Source organism: Bombus flavifrons, chromosome 13, assembly GCF_040668555.2.
Source record: "Bombus flavifrons isolate JBK064 chromosome 13, iyBomFlav1_principal, whole genome shotgun sequence".
Lineage (NCBI taxonomy): Eukaryota > Metazoa > Arthropoda > Insecta > Hymenoptera > Apidae > Bombus > Bombus flavifrons.
Genome location: NC_138454.1, coordinates 5,720,324 through 5,740,629, shown reverse-complemented (window position 1 = coordinate 5,740,629; position 20,306 = coordinate 5,720,324). Strand labels below are relative to the sequence as shown.

At 40.8% G+C, this 20,306-nt stretch overlaps 2 protein-coding genes across 5 annotated transcripts in view; one reads left to right on the top strand and one right to left on the bottom strand.

The window, feature by feature from the left end:
• LOC138186425 (facilitated trehalose transporter Tret1) overlaps window positions 1-15,050 on the top strand; it is a 108,601-nt gene extending 93,551 nt beyond the window's left edge. For 2 of the 4 annotated variants that reach the window (XM_069126307.1, XM_069126308.1), the window contains exons 2-8: window positions 120-221; window positions 7,263-7,396; window positions 8,788-9,034; window positions 9,684-9,968; window positions 10,154-10,406; window positions 10,566-10,906; window positions 11,377-15,050. In XM_069126307.1, coding sequence (XP_068982408.1) covers window positions 120-221; window positions 7,263-7,396; window positions 8,788-9,034; window positions 9,684-9,968; window positions 10,154-10,406; window positions 10,566-10,906; window positions 11,377-11,514 — 1,500 coding nt within the window. In that variant the 3' untranslated portion in view covers window positions 11,515-15,050. The other 2 variants (XM_069126309.1, XM_069126310.1) reach the window with 2 other exon arrangements.
• The window catches only part of LOC138186426 (mediator of RNA polymerase II transcription subunit 20), a 142,138-nt gene extending 122,185 nt beyond the window's left edge, over window positions 1-19,953 (bottom strand). The window contains exons 1-3 of the mRNA XM_069126312.1: window positions 19,828-19,953; window positions 19,196-19,365; window positions 18,764-18,906 (exon numbers count right to left, since the gene is read on the bottom strand). Of these exons, the coding sequence (XP_068982413.1) occupies window positions 18,764-18,906; window positions 19,196-19,209 (157 nt within the window). The 5' untranslated portion in view covers window positions 19,210-19,365; window positions 19,828-19,953. The remainder of the gene's footprint in view (window positions 1-18,763; window positions 18,907-19,195; window positions 19,366-19,827) is intronic.
• Between the last annotated feature and the right edge of the window lie 353 nt (window positions 19,954-20,306).

Here is a 20,306-nt window from a genome sequence, read left to right as displayed (position 1 = left end):
GGTCGAAGGAGGAAACTTTTTTGGCCATCCTTAGTGTTTCGATGCAGGATGCTGCGTAAGAAATACCATCGTGGAAGCTTCGTATCGGTTGTATCATCGGTATCTTTTTTATGTTGCAGGTAACGACTGTGCCGGACGAGGGCGAGAACAGTTTTAAAATGCCCAGAGCTTCTGTGGTACACATGACTTCGACGGCGACCAGACCGCAGCACATGTCGCAGGTATCGATCCTTCTCTTCTTATCAGCTTATCCGAATTGTTATATTTTATTGTTTATTCATTCAGAACGCAATGATTCAATGGATACACTCGAACTGCTTTTCTTTTTTCTCGTGTAGTAGCTCTGAGTTTGTAGGAAATGTAAAAACCATAAATCAAAATTCCGCAATCTACAGTAGCTCTCTCTCTCTCTCTCTCTCTCTCTCTCTCTCTCTCTCTCTCTCTCCCTCCCTCGAATGCATCAGAAATTCTATTTTATAAAATTTACTACTTTCAAAAATAGCTTCCAACCTCGTTTGCGTGGGAGTAGTAAACGAACAGTTGGCAAAGAGCGAGTCAAAATTTGGTGCAAGCGCGATTATTAGCAATCAAGATGGACTTTATCTCGTACCCATTTCGCCGTGCACTCCGGTTGCCGAATAATCCAAATCCAGTAAGCGTAGCGAACATCTCCTTCTTGGCATAGGTCCATATTGATATGCAAATATCAAAGACACCCGCTAGCTTAATCGAGTGTCCCGAGCTTAAAATGCATATCGAGCGGGCTGTTTCGGCCGAAGCTCTCTTTCCACCTTCTTTCTTTTTTCTTCCTCGCCTGTATACAATGACGTGCACTTGGCTATCCCGGACTGACCAGCCATTTTCATAATACCGCCACTCTAAAGACTTTCAAAGCTCTCTTTCCCTCCTTCTTTCCTCTTTTCCTCTGCTTCGCTCGCGCACCATCGTCTAATAGTTTTAAGCTAATGGCTCTCCTAGTTAACTCTGACCTAACTCGAGGCACATCCTTGGGCCGCGTAAACGAGCTTTTAACGTCGTAGCAGAAGAAACGCACGGAGGAAGCTTCCACGTAACAGGGATATTCATACCACTAGCAGAGACTGTTCATCCGAACTTTCAGCGTGAAATGGTGTTGCGACGGCGGGTCGAAGTTGCTTTTGCACCGGGGCATTTCACTTCGACTAACCGCGGTCACCGCGAAAGCTTTACGAGACTCGCGACAGATCCCGCAGAGGCTACCATTTTCGTTCCAATCCTCTTCGTATCTATCTTTTGACAAATTACTTTGAAAACTCGTATCGGATTGCCACGTTGACAATTTCTCAATTGTTTTCCAACAGTTTCCTAGAGATACGAGTTTCCCAGTCTCTGTCAATTTTTCAAAGATCAGACGATTGCTTTATTCGCCTAAGTTAATCCTACCGTTAAAGTGAATCGCCTGATTTTCTCGTTCACGATCAAGAATTTTCCCTCGATTATATCAGAGAAAGAATATGACATAGCGTACACAATATACGATAAGTATATTCTGTGCAAAGTTCAAGATCGAACTTCAAAATGTTGAAGCTTAGTTGACTCGAGTAGCCCTATCCTACTGGGTTGGCAACTAAGCGATTGCGGATTTTGTCAATACCACCTAATGACAAAATCCGTAATATTATACCGAACCTTTTACTTCTTTTTTCACATAGAACTACCTCTGCACTTTTCCGATCCCACTATATTCAGGCTGTAGAATCAAAAAGAAAAGAAAGGGAAAGTGGTTGAGAATTCGTGGAATCGATTGGCCAGATTATGGAAGCGGTTGGTCGGTGCTAAAGCGATTTCCATTAGGCCGCATCTTGCCGCGATCAACGGTCGGCCAGATATTGCGGCCGATAAAAGGCTCGCGCTCGGTATAACGCCATTTTATTATCGTTGGTGGTTCGAACGGCGCCATCAATATTTGCACACCGAAAACAAACCGAACGTACGCGCTGCGATACAAATCCATTTACCATCCTTGCTGTGCACGCGAACGAGAATTAGATTTCAGGATTATCGAATACAGGTCGTGCATCAAAACGGAATCGCGTAGTCGGCCCTTCGTGGCTCAATCCCTGTTTCCACGATACGGCCGAACTGAAATTACCCGGATTCGTTCACGCTGTTTCTAACTTTGACGCTGTCCATTATACACCAATTAGTCGGCGAGGATAATCGCATCCGGCATAGTAACTAGGTGTCCGTGTTATTGGATTTCGAGTAGAAAGCGAACCTCGTTTCATTAATCTTGCAGCTTTTCATTCGATTATCAACGTACGAGCTCCGTATAATTGTACGACTGGCTGACAATCACAATGCTATTGCTCGGTTCATAAACTAGTTACGTTATTCCTCGTGAATTAGTTTTCGTAATTAGTAAATAAGAAACTGATCGTATCTTTTCAAAGACAAGATCCATATTTATCTAGAGAATTCTCTTACAAATTTTCACTTTCCTGGACGCAGTATCCAATGTGTCTTAATGTGCGGAATCGTACAAATTTCTTTTTTGTGCTTCGTTTCAGTAACGTTTGTTACAACACACTTTTCTCATTGAGAGTCGTACAGGCGTTCGCAGTGTTACTTGTGTAATCGAAATGACACACCATACGCGTCCACAACCACGAAATTAAATCATTAGAATCTAAGTATATGCAGAATTTTGCCAAATCAAAGATTCTGTCATTTATATCGCATTCACTGCGAGTTGCTCAATTAACGAAAATACGTCTCGCTCTAATTTCACGACATCTTGCTCATTGTACACGCCACGTACGTCATATAAAGCCGACGAGGTCGTATGTAAATTAGTCTACATGCAACGTTATAACGGAATTGCCAGATCCAATATTATAGTCAGTAACAACAAACATGATCTATATTGTTTCTCTCCTATCAAACCTAACAGATAGGATAATTCGGTTACTCGGAGTTTCGAGTTTCAGTTTAATGTCGATCCGGATTGTTCGATCGCGTTTCCCCCAAGTGGCGTTTCAACGTACGTAGACGAACGTTTGACAGATGAGTTTAACGCGCTGTGACTATAAATGGTCAGCGTGTTAGATTGAAAGTCAGCATCAAAAGGGTTAAACGCTGGGCCCAAGCTGGGTCACCAGCTGGACGCGATACCAGCGGAGGGCGACGCGAGCCACCGGTTGGTTTACAGCAGCATCGCACTGTCGAATGTCGTAAACCGCTGGTGAGTCACGTAGCGTCGTTGCTTCTCCTTCATGCTGATGCCCGATTTCGTATTCGAGTAATTGCACCAGACTAACGCGTCGACAAGAGTAACTGGCTACTACCGGGATCCGCTCGACACGTTGCGTTCATCGTGTCACTGCTTCCAGGCAATTTCCAGCCTGGATGAAGGCGATCGATTATGTCCAAAGATAATTCTTTACGATTTTCCATACTTTCAAAATTTTGCAAGTTAACGTCGCAAGTATCATTTGCCATGCAACGATACAGCTATCGATCGTTGCATTCCCAAAATAATTACGCAGATCAAGCTAATATGAGAAATAACGATAAAACAGGAACAGTTTATCGGTAATTGATTCCTTGAGAAACTAAAATTGCTCAGCCCCGCTTTTAGCCTCGCAATCCCATTATTAACAATACTATTGCGTTATTAATATTCAACTTTCCGAAAAACCAAATTATTATCGATCGCGATTTTTCGCAAGCAAGTAGTGCGAATAACGATAAATTCCAAGATAAATATCAATAATATGTATTGTATTATTTTCTTCTATTTCTCAATGTATAATGTATAAGCCTCTGACTGACTCAATTATAGATCAACCCGATCAATTACGATTTTTCGATCAGCAACTCTAGCCAAAGCTCGGATCCCGACTGATAACGAGTATCAGAAATATCGACCAGCGAGACTCCGCGAGTGCAGTGACTCACGCCAGAATGATTGGTCGTTTAATCAAGATCGTATTTAAGTAGCTGCACGATTTTCGCACGATCCGTGTCGCTGCAATAAAAAGCTTTGAAAAGCGGTTCGCGACCCACGCATCATTGTTCGCAGAGCCAGCATATCGACGTCTCTGGCGGAAAGGTTATCGCTGTGTCGCGTTTAATAGCCTCTAATACGCCGGCGGAATATCGAAAGTTTATGCAAATTTATGTGGGATCGGCATAGGACGCGTGTCTTTTAAAATTCCTTCTAAGCGACGCTGCGAACTATAACAATCTCAGTGAAATTCATCGAAACTACGATGACGTATACCGTGCGTGTGTGATTTTTGGATATCTTCAGACACGCGACGCAAAATTTCTTTTCGACAATAGAACAAAATTTTAATGTCGGACCAGCAATGAAACACGCAGTGTGCGCGTGATTTTTGGACGTGTTCAGGGACAAAATACACGCGACAGAAAATTCCTAAGTAATGCTACGAACTGTAACACAGATTCAACGTCCAAATAGCGACGAAACACAAGTGTGTTGTGTGTGTGGATGAAACACAACAGGCGACACGTGTGTGCTCGCTAGAGTTTAATATAAAATATCGACAGGATTTTAGAACAGGTGCGAGTGACACGGCTTTACGGATTCAGCGGCAAAGCTGTACCGCGACACCGCGTTACGGTGAACTCGTTCGCGACCATCGCATTTGCAATTTTTCCGCCACGCCTTCCGGTTGCTTCCGACGTGTTCGTTATTTCGCTCGGGAGATTTATCGCGAGAGGAAGTGGCGGATTAAAATTTTAGAGATTTGCGAGATTTTCAAATCTTTTTCTTACTTTTCTGATATTAGTGTCACCTTAGAAAAGTTCGTTAAAGGTAGTCGATAAGTTGACAGAGACAACAACCGAGGAACAGTGTACAAGCGTATTTCATTTAGCCTTAAGTCTAGTTTATTTTAATTATTTCAAATTTATGACCGAATTACGCAAGAAAATGATGTATTATTTAAAAGCATAGGAACTAACCGAACGACTAATTAAGAGCGGACGTCTCTATCCGCAATCGGAGATGAGAATCGAATGGGGCAGCGATCATTATTTTTGACAGCCACCGATCAATACTGCATTACGCGGCAATTGAATTATCTGCTAGCCATAATTCAATAAGCGGACAATTTTGCCCTCTTTCACGATGAATTAATGCATTTATCTCGCGATCTTTAAACGTGGCAATTTATTTTACGCGAAGCAACCTCGTCGAGATCACGAAATTGCACAATAATTGCAGGCACACCCTGCATTACCTACAATTATAGCTCATAAATAATTATATTCTCGGTGAGCTGACCGACATAAGAGCGGAAAAATTCGCCTGGAAAAGAATATCGAATACCTCGACACGAATATTTTTCACATGCTGTCCGGCTCGAGCGGTTGATGTCATCTCTATTTCTTATTCAAACGAATAAGTAGTTCTACACTATCTAGCAGATCGACTTGCCGGAACAGATACTGCCAATAAAATTGGATTTCCCGCGTAAAAAGTATAGATTCGAATAGCACGAGAATGATTTACACGGTCGAGTGGGTTTCTGTTGTCACTCAACAAATCGTAAAATCAAAGGTGCGAACGTATACTACGCTACAGTAGCTGTTCGAGTATAAACACTTTCTAATTATACACGCTGAAAAGTAAGGAAAAGAAAACAGAAATTACGACTTTGGAGGTCGAATTGACGATGCTAAACACTAGACACACGTATTATGTATATAACTGAGAATTCTATAGAAGTCTAAGTACAGAGTTCTCTTGGATATCGAGGATTTTCGGTATTCCAGACGTAGGTATGAAGGGCAGCAAAGCTGGAGAATCCCGGAAGTTTCAAGAACTTAATGGTTGCAGAAGCTGCAGCACGAGCAGTGGCTATCCGCGAGTGTATTTTACTGCCACCATGCTTGTGTATTTTACTTTGCAGTAACACAAACGAGGCACGCGCGGTGACGCAACCGAGGAAGAGATATTGTGAAAAGCGGTCGTGGCGCTTAGATCTGTGCACACATGGGATGAATAATTTGCAACGTTTATAAACGACCGTGTCGCAAATCCATCGTTCCTAAGTAACTACACTACTGCGATTAATCAACAACCACGCAGGTTTGCTTTTTCAACGATTTTACGATCCATTTCCACGCGGAAACGAGATCGGCCAGCAGAGGAAATCTGTTCTTTGTGGTTTATCGAAACGCGCGAACGCTAGCCTTTCATCGCAAAGGCTCGAGGATTCATGAGAAAGAGAATGAGTGGACGAGTGAATGAGCGAGCGAGTGAGAGAGATAGAGAGATTGGTTGCAGCAACGTTTCGCATTCCTCCGCGCGAGATTCCATCGCGCCGTAATTTCGGCTCCCTGCACCATAAAATCGGTGGTTTCTACACACGAGGAACTCGAGCGTTCTCGAGCATTGTCACGCGCGCGGCTCGATCGTTGCCGAGGATGCGTGTGCACGAGCCTGGCCCAATGCGAAATGTTCAGTATTCCTTGCGAGGGTAGAGATCTGCTTTCAGTTTGTGGCCAACAATTTGTCCGACGATTGCAACCTGCGATATGCAGCCTCCGTGATATACATCGCTGGCATTGCTATATTTGCCGATGAAGGAATTCGCAACCCTCTGACTACCCTTAACTTACGAAACTTACGATCTTCATAGACCTGATAAATCCTTCCGGATTCTTAAATTCCTGATAAATCCGCACAAGTACTTTTCGACCTATAATTTGTCGTGTTTTTATTTTTTTTATTGAAATTTGTATCTTGATTAATTTCTAGCGCTGAGGTTTTTTTACCATTTTTGCCTACGTACCTACTGGATCTTTTTGGTTCGGGGCAAGTGACGTTCTTGTTATTAATAGACGTGGAAAGAACGAGAGAGAATGAAAAGTTTAGTAAACAGATGAAGAATATCAGAAAACGCGCGTTGACTTTGTTTATGATAACCTACGATATTTTCTATGGGTTCTATTAGGGAGAGTAATGTCTATGGAAAAGAAATTTTGTTATAGATTCTATTTTATTCGAACTGTTTTTTGTTCTTCTGTATTTCCAATTTGAACTAAATTGATCTTCTAATATATTTTATACACTCTACCACCAGAAACAAATAACGTTTACACACTTACCACAGTTTACGAGATATATCAAAGATAGTAAAGATTATAAAATTGAAAACCTAAAACACAGCAGTTCCTATTTCACGCGTAATCTCAAAACGACAGACGCTTTAAACCGATTAACATAACAAATTTGCATATCATCGTAGGTGTTGGCCACCCTAGCGCTGTCTATGGGAACACTGTCCTCAGGCCTGGCAAAGGGTTACACCTCACCAGCCTTGGACTCCATTCTAGACAACCAACCACCTCATCTTTATCAAACATCAAACAACGACACTGGGTAAGTAATATTTTCACGCGCAATAGTTCTACGCGATTTAGATCATAGCGAGCAGCGTGTAAGTTGCGTTAAGAAACGACGTAGACGTAGAGCAGCGTAACACGGGCGTTAATGTGCAAACAGGAAAAGTGAAACTTCATAAGTAATTGTGAGTTAGATGTGTCGTGTCCGGTAACGATTAGCGTCGGTCGGTAGATAAGCAAATTAAATAAACCCGACGAGATATTTCGCCGGGTCGTAATAAAGCGCGGGCGAATATCTTGGGTCTTAGATAATTCACTTAACAAATGCATTAACGTCACTCTGTTCCGTTTCGAGCTGGCTGTCGCACACTTTCTCCGCGATAGTGGCTCGGTTTTATCACGTTGCATTATAAACGAAGCACGCCACATAAAGTGGCGAGAATACTGTGTTCATTAGCTATATGCCTTCAATAATATTCGACTGTTTACATTCTTTACGTAACCTCGAAATTTACGACGAACAATTTGTGTTTTTAATCGCAACTAAACGCTACAAAATCGATTATAAGGCTATAATGAAAATGTCAGGGCGAGCAAATATATGGCTTCTTATCGGTATATGCATTTCGGTTGTCACACGCTTCATTCGTCACTGTAATTGAGATATAGATTCAACGAATATATGCGAGAAATCTTTAAGTATTAGGTCGTCCGAAAAGTTTCTTTCGTTTTGTAAGGAAATAATGGATGCACATTTTCCGTTTTATATTATGTTATCAAATTACATATGATCCCCACTTTGTTCTATCAAGATCCAGATCATAACGTTTGACAGATTAGGTTTCATGTTTGTACAAAGATGCGTCGTTGTAGAAGACGTGTCTGTAAAAGAAAGACACTTTTCGGACAATCTAAGACATTCGATCGCAACGTGTATTTCTTTGCATAATTCGATACGCTAACAAAATATTTGCACGACTAATTTGCACCGAGCCTAAGATGACATCCAACCACGATACACAGATCTCTGCTCCAAAAATGATAACTCATCATCATTATCGTATTATATCAACTCCTTCAGTTAACAACCTTTCACGGTTTTCTTTTACCATATAAAATAGGTTATAACGCATAAACGATGCATAATTGGCTCGAATTAATCGACGAATAAGGCAACGTATTGGTCGGAATAGAGCACATCAACTGGTTAGCTATCCTTGAACCGGTTACGAAGATCGATGCGTTACAAGGACCGATCTAACGATCGATCGTGTTCAGCGACTTAATCAAAACCACACGACAGAAGGAGAGAGAGAGACAGAGAGAGAGAGAAGAGGGGCAGAGTAGGCGGCCTGGTATTAGGGAACGATTAGGTCCTCGCATAACGTTAGTTCCTGTCATCTGTAACCGTATTGCCATTTGTCGCAGGTCGGCTTTCTCAGTGACGCAACAAGAAGCCTCGTGGGTAGCGTCGTTGTCGATGCTGGGCGCATGGTTCGGTGCTATGATCGGCGATTGGATAATGAGGAGGGGTCGTAGATTGGCGCTCCGTGTCACGTCTTTGCCTCTGGCCGCCGTATGGATCCTTACGGGCATCGCACCCTGCTTGGAATTGGTATACGTCACGAGCTTCATCGGAGGCCTTTGCTGCTGCATGATCGTTATGGTAGCTCAGGTATAGCTTCTTTTATCTTTCTATACGATACGAAGACTAGAAATAAGTAACGGTACATTTAAAATACACAGTGTGTCATTTAATTTTCTGTATCTTTGAATTTACGGAGCTAATCCACGTGGTACTTGTAACTTGGCGTATATAAATTCGATATAAGAAGACAAATAATTTGTGTAATTAGAGTTCATACGCGTGGTAAAAGTTCATTGAATTTCCCCATTATCTGTGACTTTCCCTCCATATAATACGAGTTTGCGTTCGAACAAGTGGATATAATCGGCAGGAGTTCATTTAATGGGACACTAAAGTCTCGTCCCAATAAACGGAGATCGTATAAATGATGTTAGACTATAATTTATTATCTGTTAGCGCTAGTATAACATAGAACTATAATCGTAAGTGCCAATTAGGCATGTTTTACGATATTTATTTAGCTTTTCTAAATCTGTTAACCTGTTCGATGTACAGAGATTGACTAAGTATAATAAACGATTTAAACAGCGATATTAACAGAAATAATTACGTTTCCTTTCTTTTCGTTAAGAATATTCTCTTCTGGTACTTACATATTCTTCGCCGGTTTTACTCCTCCGTTTATTGTTTATTATTGCAAACGAGGCCTCTACTAGCAAATAATCGTTTCGTTCAGGTATACATATCAGAAATCTCGATGCCGGGAATCAGGGGCTGCCTATCGGCGATGCTGAAAGTGGTCGGTAACGTTGGCGTGTTATTGTCGTACATCGCGGGCACGTACCTGAACTGGCGACAGAGCGCACTGCTGGTAGCCATAGCGCCGTCGATGCTCTTTCTAGGTACTTTCTTTATACCCGAGACGCCATCGTACCTCGTTCTGAATGGCAAAGACGACGAAGCTGCCAAGAGCTTGCAATGGCTGCGCGGTGATCAGGTCGACATACGTCATGAACTACAGGTAATTTCAAAGATACTTCGCCTTATGAATACCTCTTTTATGCGATCGGTATACCTTCTCGTCGTACAGCAAATTGTATTACATCGTAATCAAACGACGATTCAACGGAACTTCGCTCGTGTATCTTCTCTATTTTCAAGCGATTCATCACGGTACTACAAACTTCGATTATCCGATTGTTGCAGGTGATCAAAACGAATATCCTGGCGTCACGAGCGAAGCAGTACGAGCAGACGCTCAAGAACAGCATGTTCACACCTGAGCTGTACAAGCCAATCGCCATCACGTGCGGGTTAATGTTCTTCCAGCGATTTTCTGGCGCGAACGCGTTCAATTATTACGCGGTCATTATATTCCGTCAGACTCTGGGCGGCATGAATCCTCACGGCGCGACCATTGCAATTGGCTTTGTGCAATTATTGGCTTCTATGTTATCAGGTACGGTAGCCCGAGCCTTTGCTAGTCGTTGTACGCATTCGTCAAACGACGAGAATAAAAGAAAATATTCGAGAGAAATTCTCGTAGCCATAAAATACGTGCACAACGAAATCCATCGACTTCCTAACGTTTCGTTCATCGTTTTGTTGCGTTTTACAGGATTCCTGATCGACATCGTGGGTAGGCTACCGCTGCTGATTGCCAGTACCGTGTTCATGTCGTTGGCGTTAGCAGGTTTCGGCAGTTATGCCTATTACATGTCGCAGACGCAAAATCTGGGCTATCCGGACACGGCGGTGGTCGGCCAGCACGACTGGATACCGTTGCTCTGCGTGCTCGTCTTCACGACCGCTCTAGCTTTGGGCATATCGCCAATTTCGTGGTTATTGATTGGCGAGCTCTTTCCCCTGCAGTATCGTGGCCTCGGTTCCAGCATCAGCATGAGCTTCAACTACTTCTGCGCGTTCGTCGGCATTAAGCTCTTCATGGATTTTCAGCAGGTGAGACGCCCTAATCACGTATGATCGTAACGTCGCGCAGAACGTCAACCGCTTTCGGGTTAACGCATATCGAGTGTCTGGGTATTCCAGCTATATGGTATTTAATTAGAAGCTCGATCGATAAACTACAATCGAGCGCAGTATCTGATCATGCTTCAGTGCGTAATTGAAATACCTCGGTACTTATCTGCCATAGTATCCAAATGAGTGTATGGTACTAAAATATCATTAATGCACTAGTTTATTGCCTGACTAACTAACTAAAATAACTAGCTAACTAACGGAGATTACGCTTCTTTAACCGATTGTTGTTATTCTCATTGCGTAATTCTCGAAACTGATATCGTGAAATGGGTCTGTGTGTCGTCTTGCGGATTAGAATCTTGCGAGATTAGATAATATTATTCATATACCGTATCATGGCATTTCATATGTGACACGACGTTAAATATTTCCAAATCACGTTACAGACGTTTGGTCTACACGGAGCATTCTGGTTCTACGCAGCAGTCGCGGTATGCGGACTATGTTTCGTAGTATGCTGCGTGCCCGAGACCAAAGGGAAACAACTGGACGAGATGAATCCAGACTACGCACAGGCACGGTAGTATAAGGCCTCGTTAACGGGGGGTTTGTCGAACCTGGAGAAATCCAACAAACCCCTGCCAGGAGGAGCTTATCCGAATCAACACGATCCGAGAGAGCTGTATAATGCGAATCCAGCTACGGATATTCCAACGACGTCTTGTCACATACCGAACTACAGGAGTAATCATCGCAAATTATCCGATTATTGCAACATCTTCGCCGAGAAAACTAACAGAATCGGTAGAAACGTTGAGAGTTTCATGCAGTCCCGTGGATTCTTCACGGCGCGTCGTTCCACCGACGAAAGTTCGCGCAGCAACGCGACCACAACGCATAGAAGCAACGGAGACGTGATCCGAAACGATTATCGATTCTCCGATCGGCTAAACGAACGACCCGAAGTACTCGAGGAGAATCAGCATCGTTATGGTCGGAACGGACGAAATCGCCGAGATAGATGTGCCTACCCAAAGGACGTATATCCAAAGGATACGTATCCAGAAGAAAGAAGCATCGATTCGAATTACGTAAATCGCGACATGGAGATGCAGCCTCGACGAGTTAGGCATCGCGATTACACGGCTGCGTACGAGGACAACAGCTGGAGGGACGTCTCGAGTGATTTAAACGGGTCTAAGCCGATCCTGAGGAACGGCATTAGTCACGGAAGGGGCGAGAGGCTTTACAGCTCGACTTTGCCCAGACGAAGTAGAACCATCAATTTCAGAGATCAGCCGGCCAATTCCCTCGAATCGCGGCGTAGCTACCCGAGAAGCTTGCAGGACCTCTCGGACCTCGAGCTGGACGATAGAATACGAGATTCAGGCGATTCGTCTCTTCTATCGTCGAACAGGGAATGGAGAAACGACAGGCTGCTGGACGATGGTTACAGACGTCGAAGATATCGGGAGGACCAACTCGAAGATGATTATTTGAGGCTCTACAGAAGTTTGTCCAGGCTGAACAGATATCCGCAGGGTGGCAAGTACGAGCCCGGCCAGGTACACTACGAGAGAGAATGCAGGACATTCGGCAAGGACACGGTTGCTTTCATTTATTACAAAACGTGCTACTTGTGATGCACGAAGAAACGCAATAGGGTTGACGATAATAGTCGATCAAAGCGTTCTTCGTCGATGGATCATCGTCTACCCGATATGTTTAATGGTTCGTTGATAACGAGGAAGCTTGGTGACCTGATTTTCACGACACTCGTTCTTCCGATGTATTTTTCCGATTAAGCTTTCGATTGACGCGAATTGGAATCGTGATTTTTTCGCGACGTTTAGAATATATTTAAGTATTAGAAGATTTTCTTTCCACGACGAACCACCGAGAGTCTCTGGTAACAGAGATAATTGTTTATTTGCTACATCGAAGGGTATTGAAACGACTTGATTTTTACCACAGCAAGATCTCATTAGCAATGACGTTAGATTATTGAGTTCCTTGATCGATTTGATACGAGCTTTTTTCAGTTGACGAGACGATAGAAATGAATATGAACGTAATATTTCATGATTCATCAGCTGGCGTATAAGATTGGTCAGAAACGCGTACATTCGATCGAACGAACGCGTCGAGTCTCCCTTTCTAATCATCTTCGAATACTTGACGTGTAAAACATTCTAAAAGACTTGTATCAAGTAATCAAAAAAGGTACAATTTATATGAACGTAGAATAGAGGTTAACGATTAATAGCGGGTAACTTGTTAGAAATTGAAGAACGCAGCGAGACGTTCGAGTGTTAATTTCTCCTCCCTCTGACCAGTTTTATGCTCACTTTCGATATTATAAATCGTTAAATGAAGGAATAAGATCTGTTTTCAAACGACACGACTGAATTACATAAATTCGTATTAGATAACCATCTTCGTGATTTGCCTTGTGAAACGTTGAACGATATTTTGACCAAGAAGCGCATTAAATTAGCATACGTTATTTTCCGTAACTATCGAAACTACGTAGAACGAATACTTGCGGATTACACGCACCCGAAAAGAAAGATGGATCTCGTCGAAACAATACAAAAAAAAAAAACAAAAGAAAAAAAGAAAAAAAAGATAAAGAACGCTCTTCCGTGCAACGTGCCTTTTCTGAGAGCACGCAAATATAGACGTACAGATAATAACGCAGAATACGTACGTACATGTGTAAATATATATAAACAAAAGAAGAAACAAGCAGGAAAAAATAATAGTCGTATATATATTAATATAAATTGTTTAGAATAGAATCGATAGACTGGTCCGTCGATTGTCGTCGACGTTTCTCTAAACACTTCAAGATTCACCGTGATATTTTCAACTTACGTCTTCGAGTTTCGAATCGCGACTAATACGTGAAAAGCTAATTAACTAAATAGAACGTGATAGTATAACAAACGGAAAATTCCACTTTTCTTCCAGAAAGCAAGTTCTTGTTGTTTCGAAAGCGCGTATGACTGACTGATGTTCAAACCTAGTGGTTTTAGCAGTTTCGTTGGCCAAGTAAGAACGCCAAGGAGAACGTGGAACAAGTTGTTTCTCCATTGAAATACGATACACGCGTTCCTGTTAAATCGATGGGAAAATAATGGAAATTTCTACTCCACGTGATGAACGTGCACCAACGAACGAAGGATATATGTATTTTTTATTCAATACGACGATCGTATAAAACGAAATGGAACGTAACCAGATGATGTGATCGACTGAGCGTGGCCGAGGAAGTGTTCCTTGCTTTTCCGCCAATTTAACGCTATTCGCACGACCGTGATATACGGTGTATTATATACACCGTGAACGTAAATCGTGACGTAAACTCTATCGCCGAGGAAAGAATGTAGAAGAGAGAGAAAATAACTTACACACGACAGAGCAGAGAATATTTTACTTGTCGCGACTATAAGTATAAACACACGGAGGAGGGAGGCTCGTTCCACGTTTCTAACAATGGCCACTATTGACTTAATGATGACAATATTATTAACTGTAGATATATTATACATATTACGCGTACTATCTTTCATACTTAAGTACCTATTGTATAAATCGACTATTATTGTACATTATATACATATTACCAGTACGAACACTTATGTAATACCGATCGTGCAACTGTTCGGACGCGGTGAACAACATTTTTGCGACAATACTGTAACTAACCATTGCCAAACTTACGAGACACGCGTGCGTAGATGGAAACTTGAAAAGCTTGTCCTATTGTAACGTGGATGACAGTCGTGACTCTTTTGAACACAGTATGCGAGTCCGATCGAGGATACGACTGTGATCGATGATGAAATTTTTTACAATTTTCGATGAGATAAGCGTTTGGTGGATAGGGTAAGATTCGTGCAATGATATCGTCGAATCTGGAACCCGAGAGAGGAGTCTTTTGAGGGAAGGTATTCGAGGAAACGGCATTTGTATTTTGTATTTTTATATAGTTTGTAGAACTCGTCAGCGTCGACTTTGCAGAAATGATGTCTGCACTCTGTGATCGAACGCCTGGTCTTCACGGATGAAAATATTCACCACGAGTTATTATCGTTTCACGTGAGAAAAGAAGAGATTCTATATGATTCTATATGATTCTTCATGTATCTATAGAACGAAGAAGTTCCATTCGTTAAGAGTTTACGTTCAGTCGTTCTGATATTTTTCTAAAAAATGTCGCTGTTTAATCCTAGATTTAACGAATTCCAATTAATTAAGCGCCCGATATCAGGGATATTAAATTATCGACATATCAGGAACATCGAGTATTCATCAAATTAATTACGAATTTCATTCAAACAGATGCTTCATTCATTGGTAATAAAATAATAGAGTCAAACGATATTTTTTTCCGTGTAGTCTATCGGCAGGATTTCTTATATCTGTAATCGTTTATAACCCCGTGAGTCATATCCCTGCCATATCCAATATTCTAACGAAGAGTGCTGGGTCCTCCGACGTACGATAGAAATAGGGAAACTTGTACTTAAAACGTTCAGAGGAAAGAGGGAAGGAAAGAACGGATCGATTACTTTTGTGGACGGTGAACGATGTCTCTCCCTTTCGCTTTAAACGTAACTCCAATTACTTCCATTTGCCGCCTTTCCGTTAGATACTACATACTAACAATAAAAATAAATTTCTTCAAAAGTTAACGTAGAGTTTCATCAAATTTTTCAGACGCGTGTCACTGTCTACAAATATAAACGAGAGCGCAGCATCTTCGAATCTCAAACCTACCATCTAAATGAACCTTATAATGCTCAAGGGCTTGGACGCAGTATTGAATAAATGAAACTTTACAATTAAGTTAACGCAGGTGCAATACTCGTGAAACGGGTGCACGTAGAATAAGAATAAAAATAAATCAAAAAGGAAAAAAAAGAAAAGATACTCCGGGATTCTATATATGAATATATAAATATATACACATTATAAATTGTACAGAATAATTCTTCGACCATCGTGAGACTATCTCCTTTTTCCTTAGTGTACTGCGCCGAACGATAAGTATATAAATGTTTTAAGAATGTGGTCTAGAAGGGCTGGATAGGTGTAGCGGTATAAATTCTCCGAAACAACTGTACAAGTAGTAGCGATAAACACCCTCACATCTTTCCTAATTAATCGGAACACCTCTCTTTCGGCTAGTTAATAGCTAAGTAAAATAATATACACAGACACGCAGCGAGCGAAATAACGTAAAGGAAACAAGAAAAAAAAAAGAGTAAAAAATAAAAATCTGCACTGTGCACTTTCGTGAATTGAAGGTATTATCGTAATCCTTAGACGTAGTAAACAGCGAGTGGAAAGTCAGATTAGAATTCGTATTACATAATGCACGCGTAGCTATGCAATTATTACTCGAAAGACCGTGAGTTTGATGACGCAGGCCGTGGTGTGATACTAACATTTAACGGAAATGATTTGTTCATTAAACAAAAAAAAAAAAAAAAAGAAAAAACAGGAGAAAGGCAAAAATTGAAGGAGAAACATTGGGTTTACAGTACACATTGAGCAAAGTGCAATCAAAAAATTTATTAACGCGTCGATGGAGTTGATGAAATGGCCGATCGAATTATCTTTTTCATCACGGTTCGAATAAAAATATTTATTTCGAAAAATTCTGTGGCCCGCATCAAACACGCGTTCGTATACATATTTGTGTGCGTATATCGTGCGTGAGTGTGTATGTGCGTGTACGCTGTATATACATGTATCAGAACAAGGATAATGAAAGTTGCTTGTAAATGTGTGCATTGAAATTGATAGAAGGATAATACAAGTTGCTGAAGTTTGGAAAGTCTGTTACTATGAAATGACAAAAGAAATAGAAACATTAATGGAATATGTTAAAGAATGAAAAATTTGCAAAGCAAAAGTGGTAGTGCATCCGGGCATTGAGAACGCCACGGTCTGTTAAGTAGCCTCTATATACATTATACATAATTACGTCTTCTATATATCGACAATAAATTAAACGCGAACTATTTACAAGTTATCGACAATAAAAGAAGAAAGGACATTCGAAGGAAGCGCTGGCCGTCACCGAATGGGATGTTCGAACGTTTGTATGTAGATAAAGCTAATCAGGGAAGAGAATATTCCGACAGAACGTATTTTTCAAAAGCTGCATACATTAAGGATATATATAGAGTAATATGAACTTACATGTATGTATATTATATATAATATATATGTAATATATGTCGGAGATGGAAGGACATCGGGGTTTCCCCTTTGGAATGTTGAAACTAAGAAATAGTTTTAATGTTCTAATTCAATTTTATGACGATGGGCTTGGGCTCGAAGTGACATAACGGGTCACTGGACGTAGCCACGGTCAAGGGATGGACGTGTACCTAACAGAGGATGGAATAATTATATAGCTCTCCTTAAAAACAAAGATTGACCTGCGAGGTGGGGAGAAGAATATATAAGGGCAGTCCCACTTGGACTGCGGATCAGTTCAGTCAGATAAGTTTGACTTATACGTTGAGTCAGACGTGTATCACTCGCATTCGTCATCCCGTTGACCGTGGCTACGTCCAGTGATCCGTTATGTCATTTCGAGCCCAAGCCCATCGTCATAAAATTGAATTAGAACATTAAAACTATTTCTTAGTTTTATTACTTAAGTGTAGCTATAATAAAAGTCTGGACTAGGGTATTGGGGTTTTTCCCAACATTTCAAAAGGGAAACCCCGATATCCTTCCATCTCCCACATATATATATATAAACATATACCTGACCTAGCCTGGAAGGTCTGCGCCTAGCTTCGCTTGCTAGATTTAATATTTTTGTAATGACGCTTAGACGTAGCTCGTTTGTACCTTCGCGAATTAAGGAACGCGTTTATATGTTCGCGCATCATCTTTACGATCGATCAGTGATGCGCGAAATTCGAATCGAAGCGGGACGATTAATTCGCATTACGACCACCGTAAAAAAGATCGCGATCCACGATCGAACACGATACGCAAACTGTAATATAAAATACGCTGCTGTAAGAGTTCGTGGTTCTTCGATTGAACTTCGACTTATGCTTACCACATTTCTATTACGGATTCCTTTGATTACATCATATATACATATAATTAGGCTAATTTAGTTACAAGAACGATTCTAAAAATAGACAGAAGTAATCACATGTTATCTGTGGATATTTCTTGAACGGGGCAAAGTCGATCGAAGAGATACGAATAATAGCACAAAACAATCCTGCCGACACGGTGGTATGAGAATTTGCATTTAAAGAGACGTGCACGTATCGAACGAGTATACCTTGTATTTGAGCTACGAATGAGTATGTACTTAAAAATCGTAATTCGTTAGCGTCTGCATTTGTACCTCTCTAGAAATAACGGACGATCCAAGCGCTAAATGACCTTCGGCGGAACCAACTACTTGCGTGTTTGTATAGAAATCCATATACACCTACATAAAATGCCAAAAGAAAAAGCAGATATAATCGTCAAACGATCGTTTTTCTTATTCTCTTCTTACCAACATTTCCTACATGTAGTATACTAAATGATCCTATAATATCTTCATAGACATATAATACTTTCATAAATTAAGAGATATGAGGTTTTGGTTCTTATTACTTTGCCTATATATATATATATCGCAATATATCACAATAAAAGATGATAAATTTTGTTCATTTTGTGAAGCTTCTCTCGCAGACGTACAATTATAGCCATCTGTGCTCAAGACGACGTACTACGCTGCATTTGAGCAACTAACATGACGAAAATTCAATTTCAAAATGTGAAAACACTCACCCAATTGCGGCACCGAAACGTACGTCTCACAGTCCACTAAAAATTGGCCGGTTTGCACTGCACCAAGAGCGACGACTCGTTTTGTCAGGAATTCGATCGTTTGCGGTCCGGTTTTGTTTTCTGTCATCGGATATTGCTGCAAACTGATAAATACAAAACGCCGGTTACTAACGAGGTACTGAAGAGCGTTAGTTTTGTATTTAGACAAGTAGAAATACTTGTGACGATCGCAATGTCATGAGAATATCATAACAATTGAGACAAAACATTCTAGAACGCTCGTTCTATTCTAACATGTGCTATTTCGACATAACCTCTAAATGTCAAAAGTTAAAGCGAATACCTATAGTATATAAAATTAAGTGTCCACGATCGTTCAAATTGTAAATAAGGGTAAACAGGAGAAATATTTTTAGTTGTAAATCTACTTACACAGTAACACCCATTTTCTTTTGGATCGTTCTATGCTAGAATTCACCGGCCTACACAACACGGAACACTTGTCAAATGGAGAGAACGCGCGCAACTTGAATGAATTCTTGACGATATTTCGCGACGAATGGCAGATGGCGCCGTACGCATGGAACATGGCGACCTCTAAACTGGAAAGAAATAAAATTCTACATATTGAGATATGGTATGCATCGAACGTTCGCAATTCAATAAAGATTAAAGGATAAGGAACTACAATTTGCAAATTTTCATATTTGAATTGAATATCATTGAAAATTAAAATATTGAATCTTTCTCACGTTCCATTTTCATTTCTTTGAATACTGAAACTGATGAATAAAGAAATTATTTAACAATCTCCATATTCTAAAAATACGTACAAGATGTACTTATAACTATGTCGTTGTGTACGTTATGTACGTACGTATAATAAAAAATATATATTCTCGTCTAGCTTAAAAGGAATAAATGTAATATCAGGTAATATTATATGGAGAGCATATAATGTCGGTATACATACGTATATAGCAACATGAGATGTTCGAGAACTTTTCATAAGTATAAAAGAAGCTGTATTCACATTTCTTGAATTAAGTATTTCATTAAATTACCTTTACCACTTGAACCCAATTGCGACTACAAACATAAACGCCAACACATTTCAATTCAGCACCGTCGTCACGTTTCTGTTACGATTTCAATAGCATCCACTTTGTCGAGTCACGAACCGTTACCGAACACGATATTCCCGCGAATGTGTTGTAAATTCAAATTTTTGGAAAATGGCGTCTCAAGAGAAGCACTGTAAAATGAAACCGTATCGATCATAGCCAATCTATCGACTGTAATTTCACTCGCTACGAGAGATGGCGATATAGTACATTCGAGAGTGCTCCGAAATGGCGATATGTTTCTGTTAAAACTCGAGCAAGGTGTAGTTCTATTGTTGTTACGTAGACGGTATCGAATGCGGAATGAAATGCAAGTGACAAGTTATCACGCACGTATGATCGCAAGTTTCCATGATAGAATTTCTCGACCACAAGGAAAGGCGGAGGCGCCGATGTGCTGGAAGGCAATTTGAAAGCCA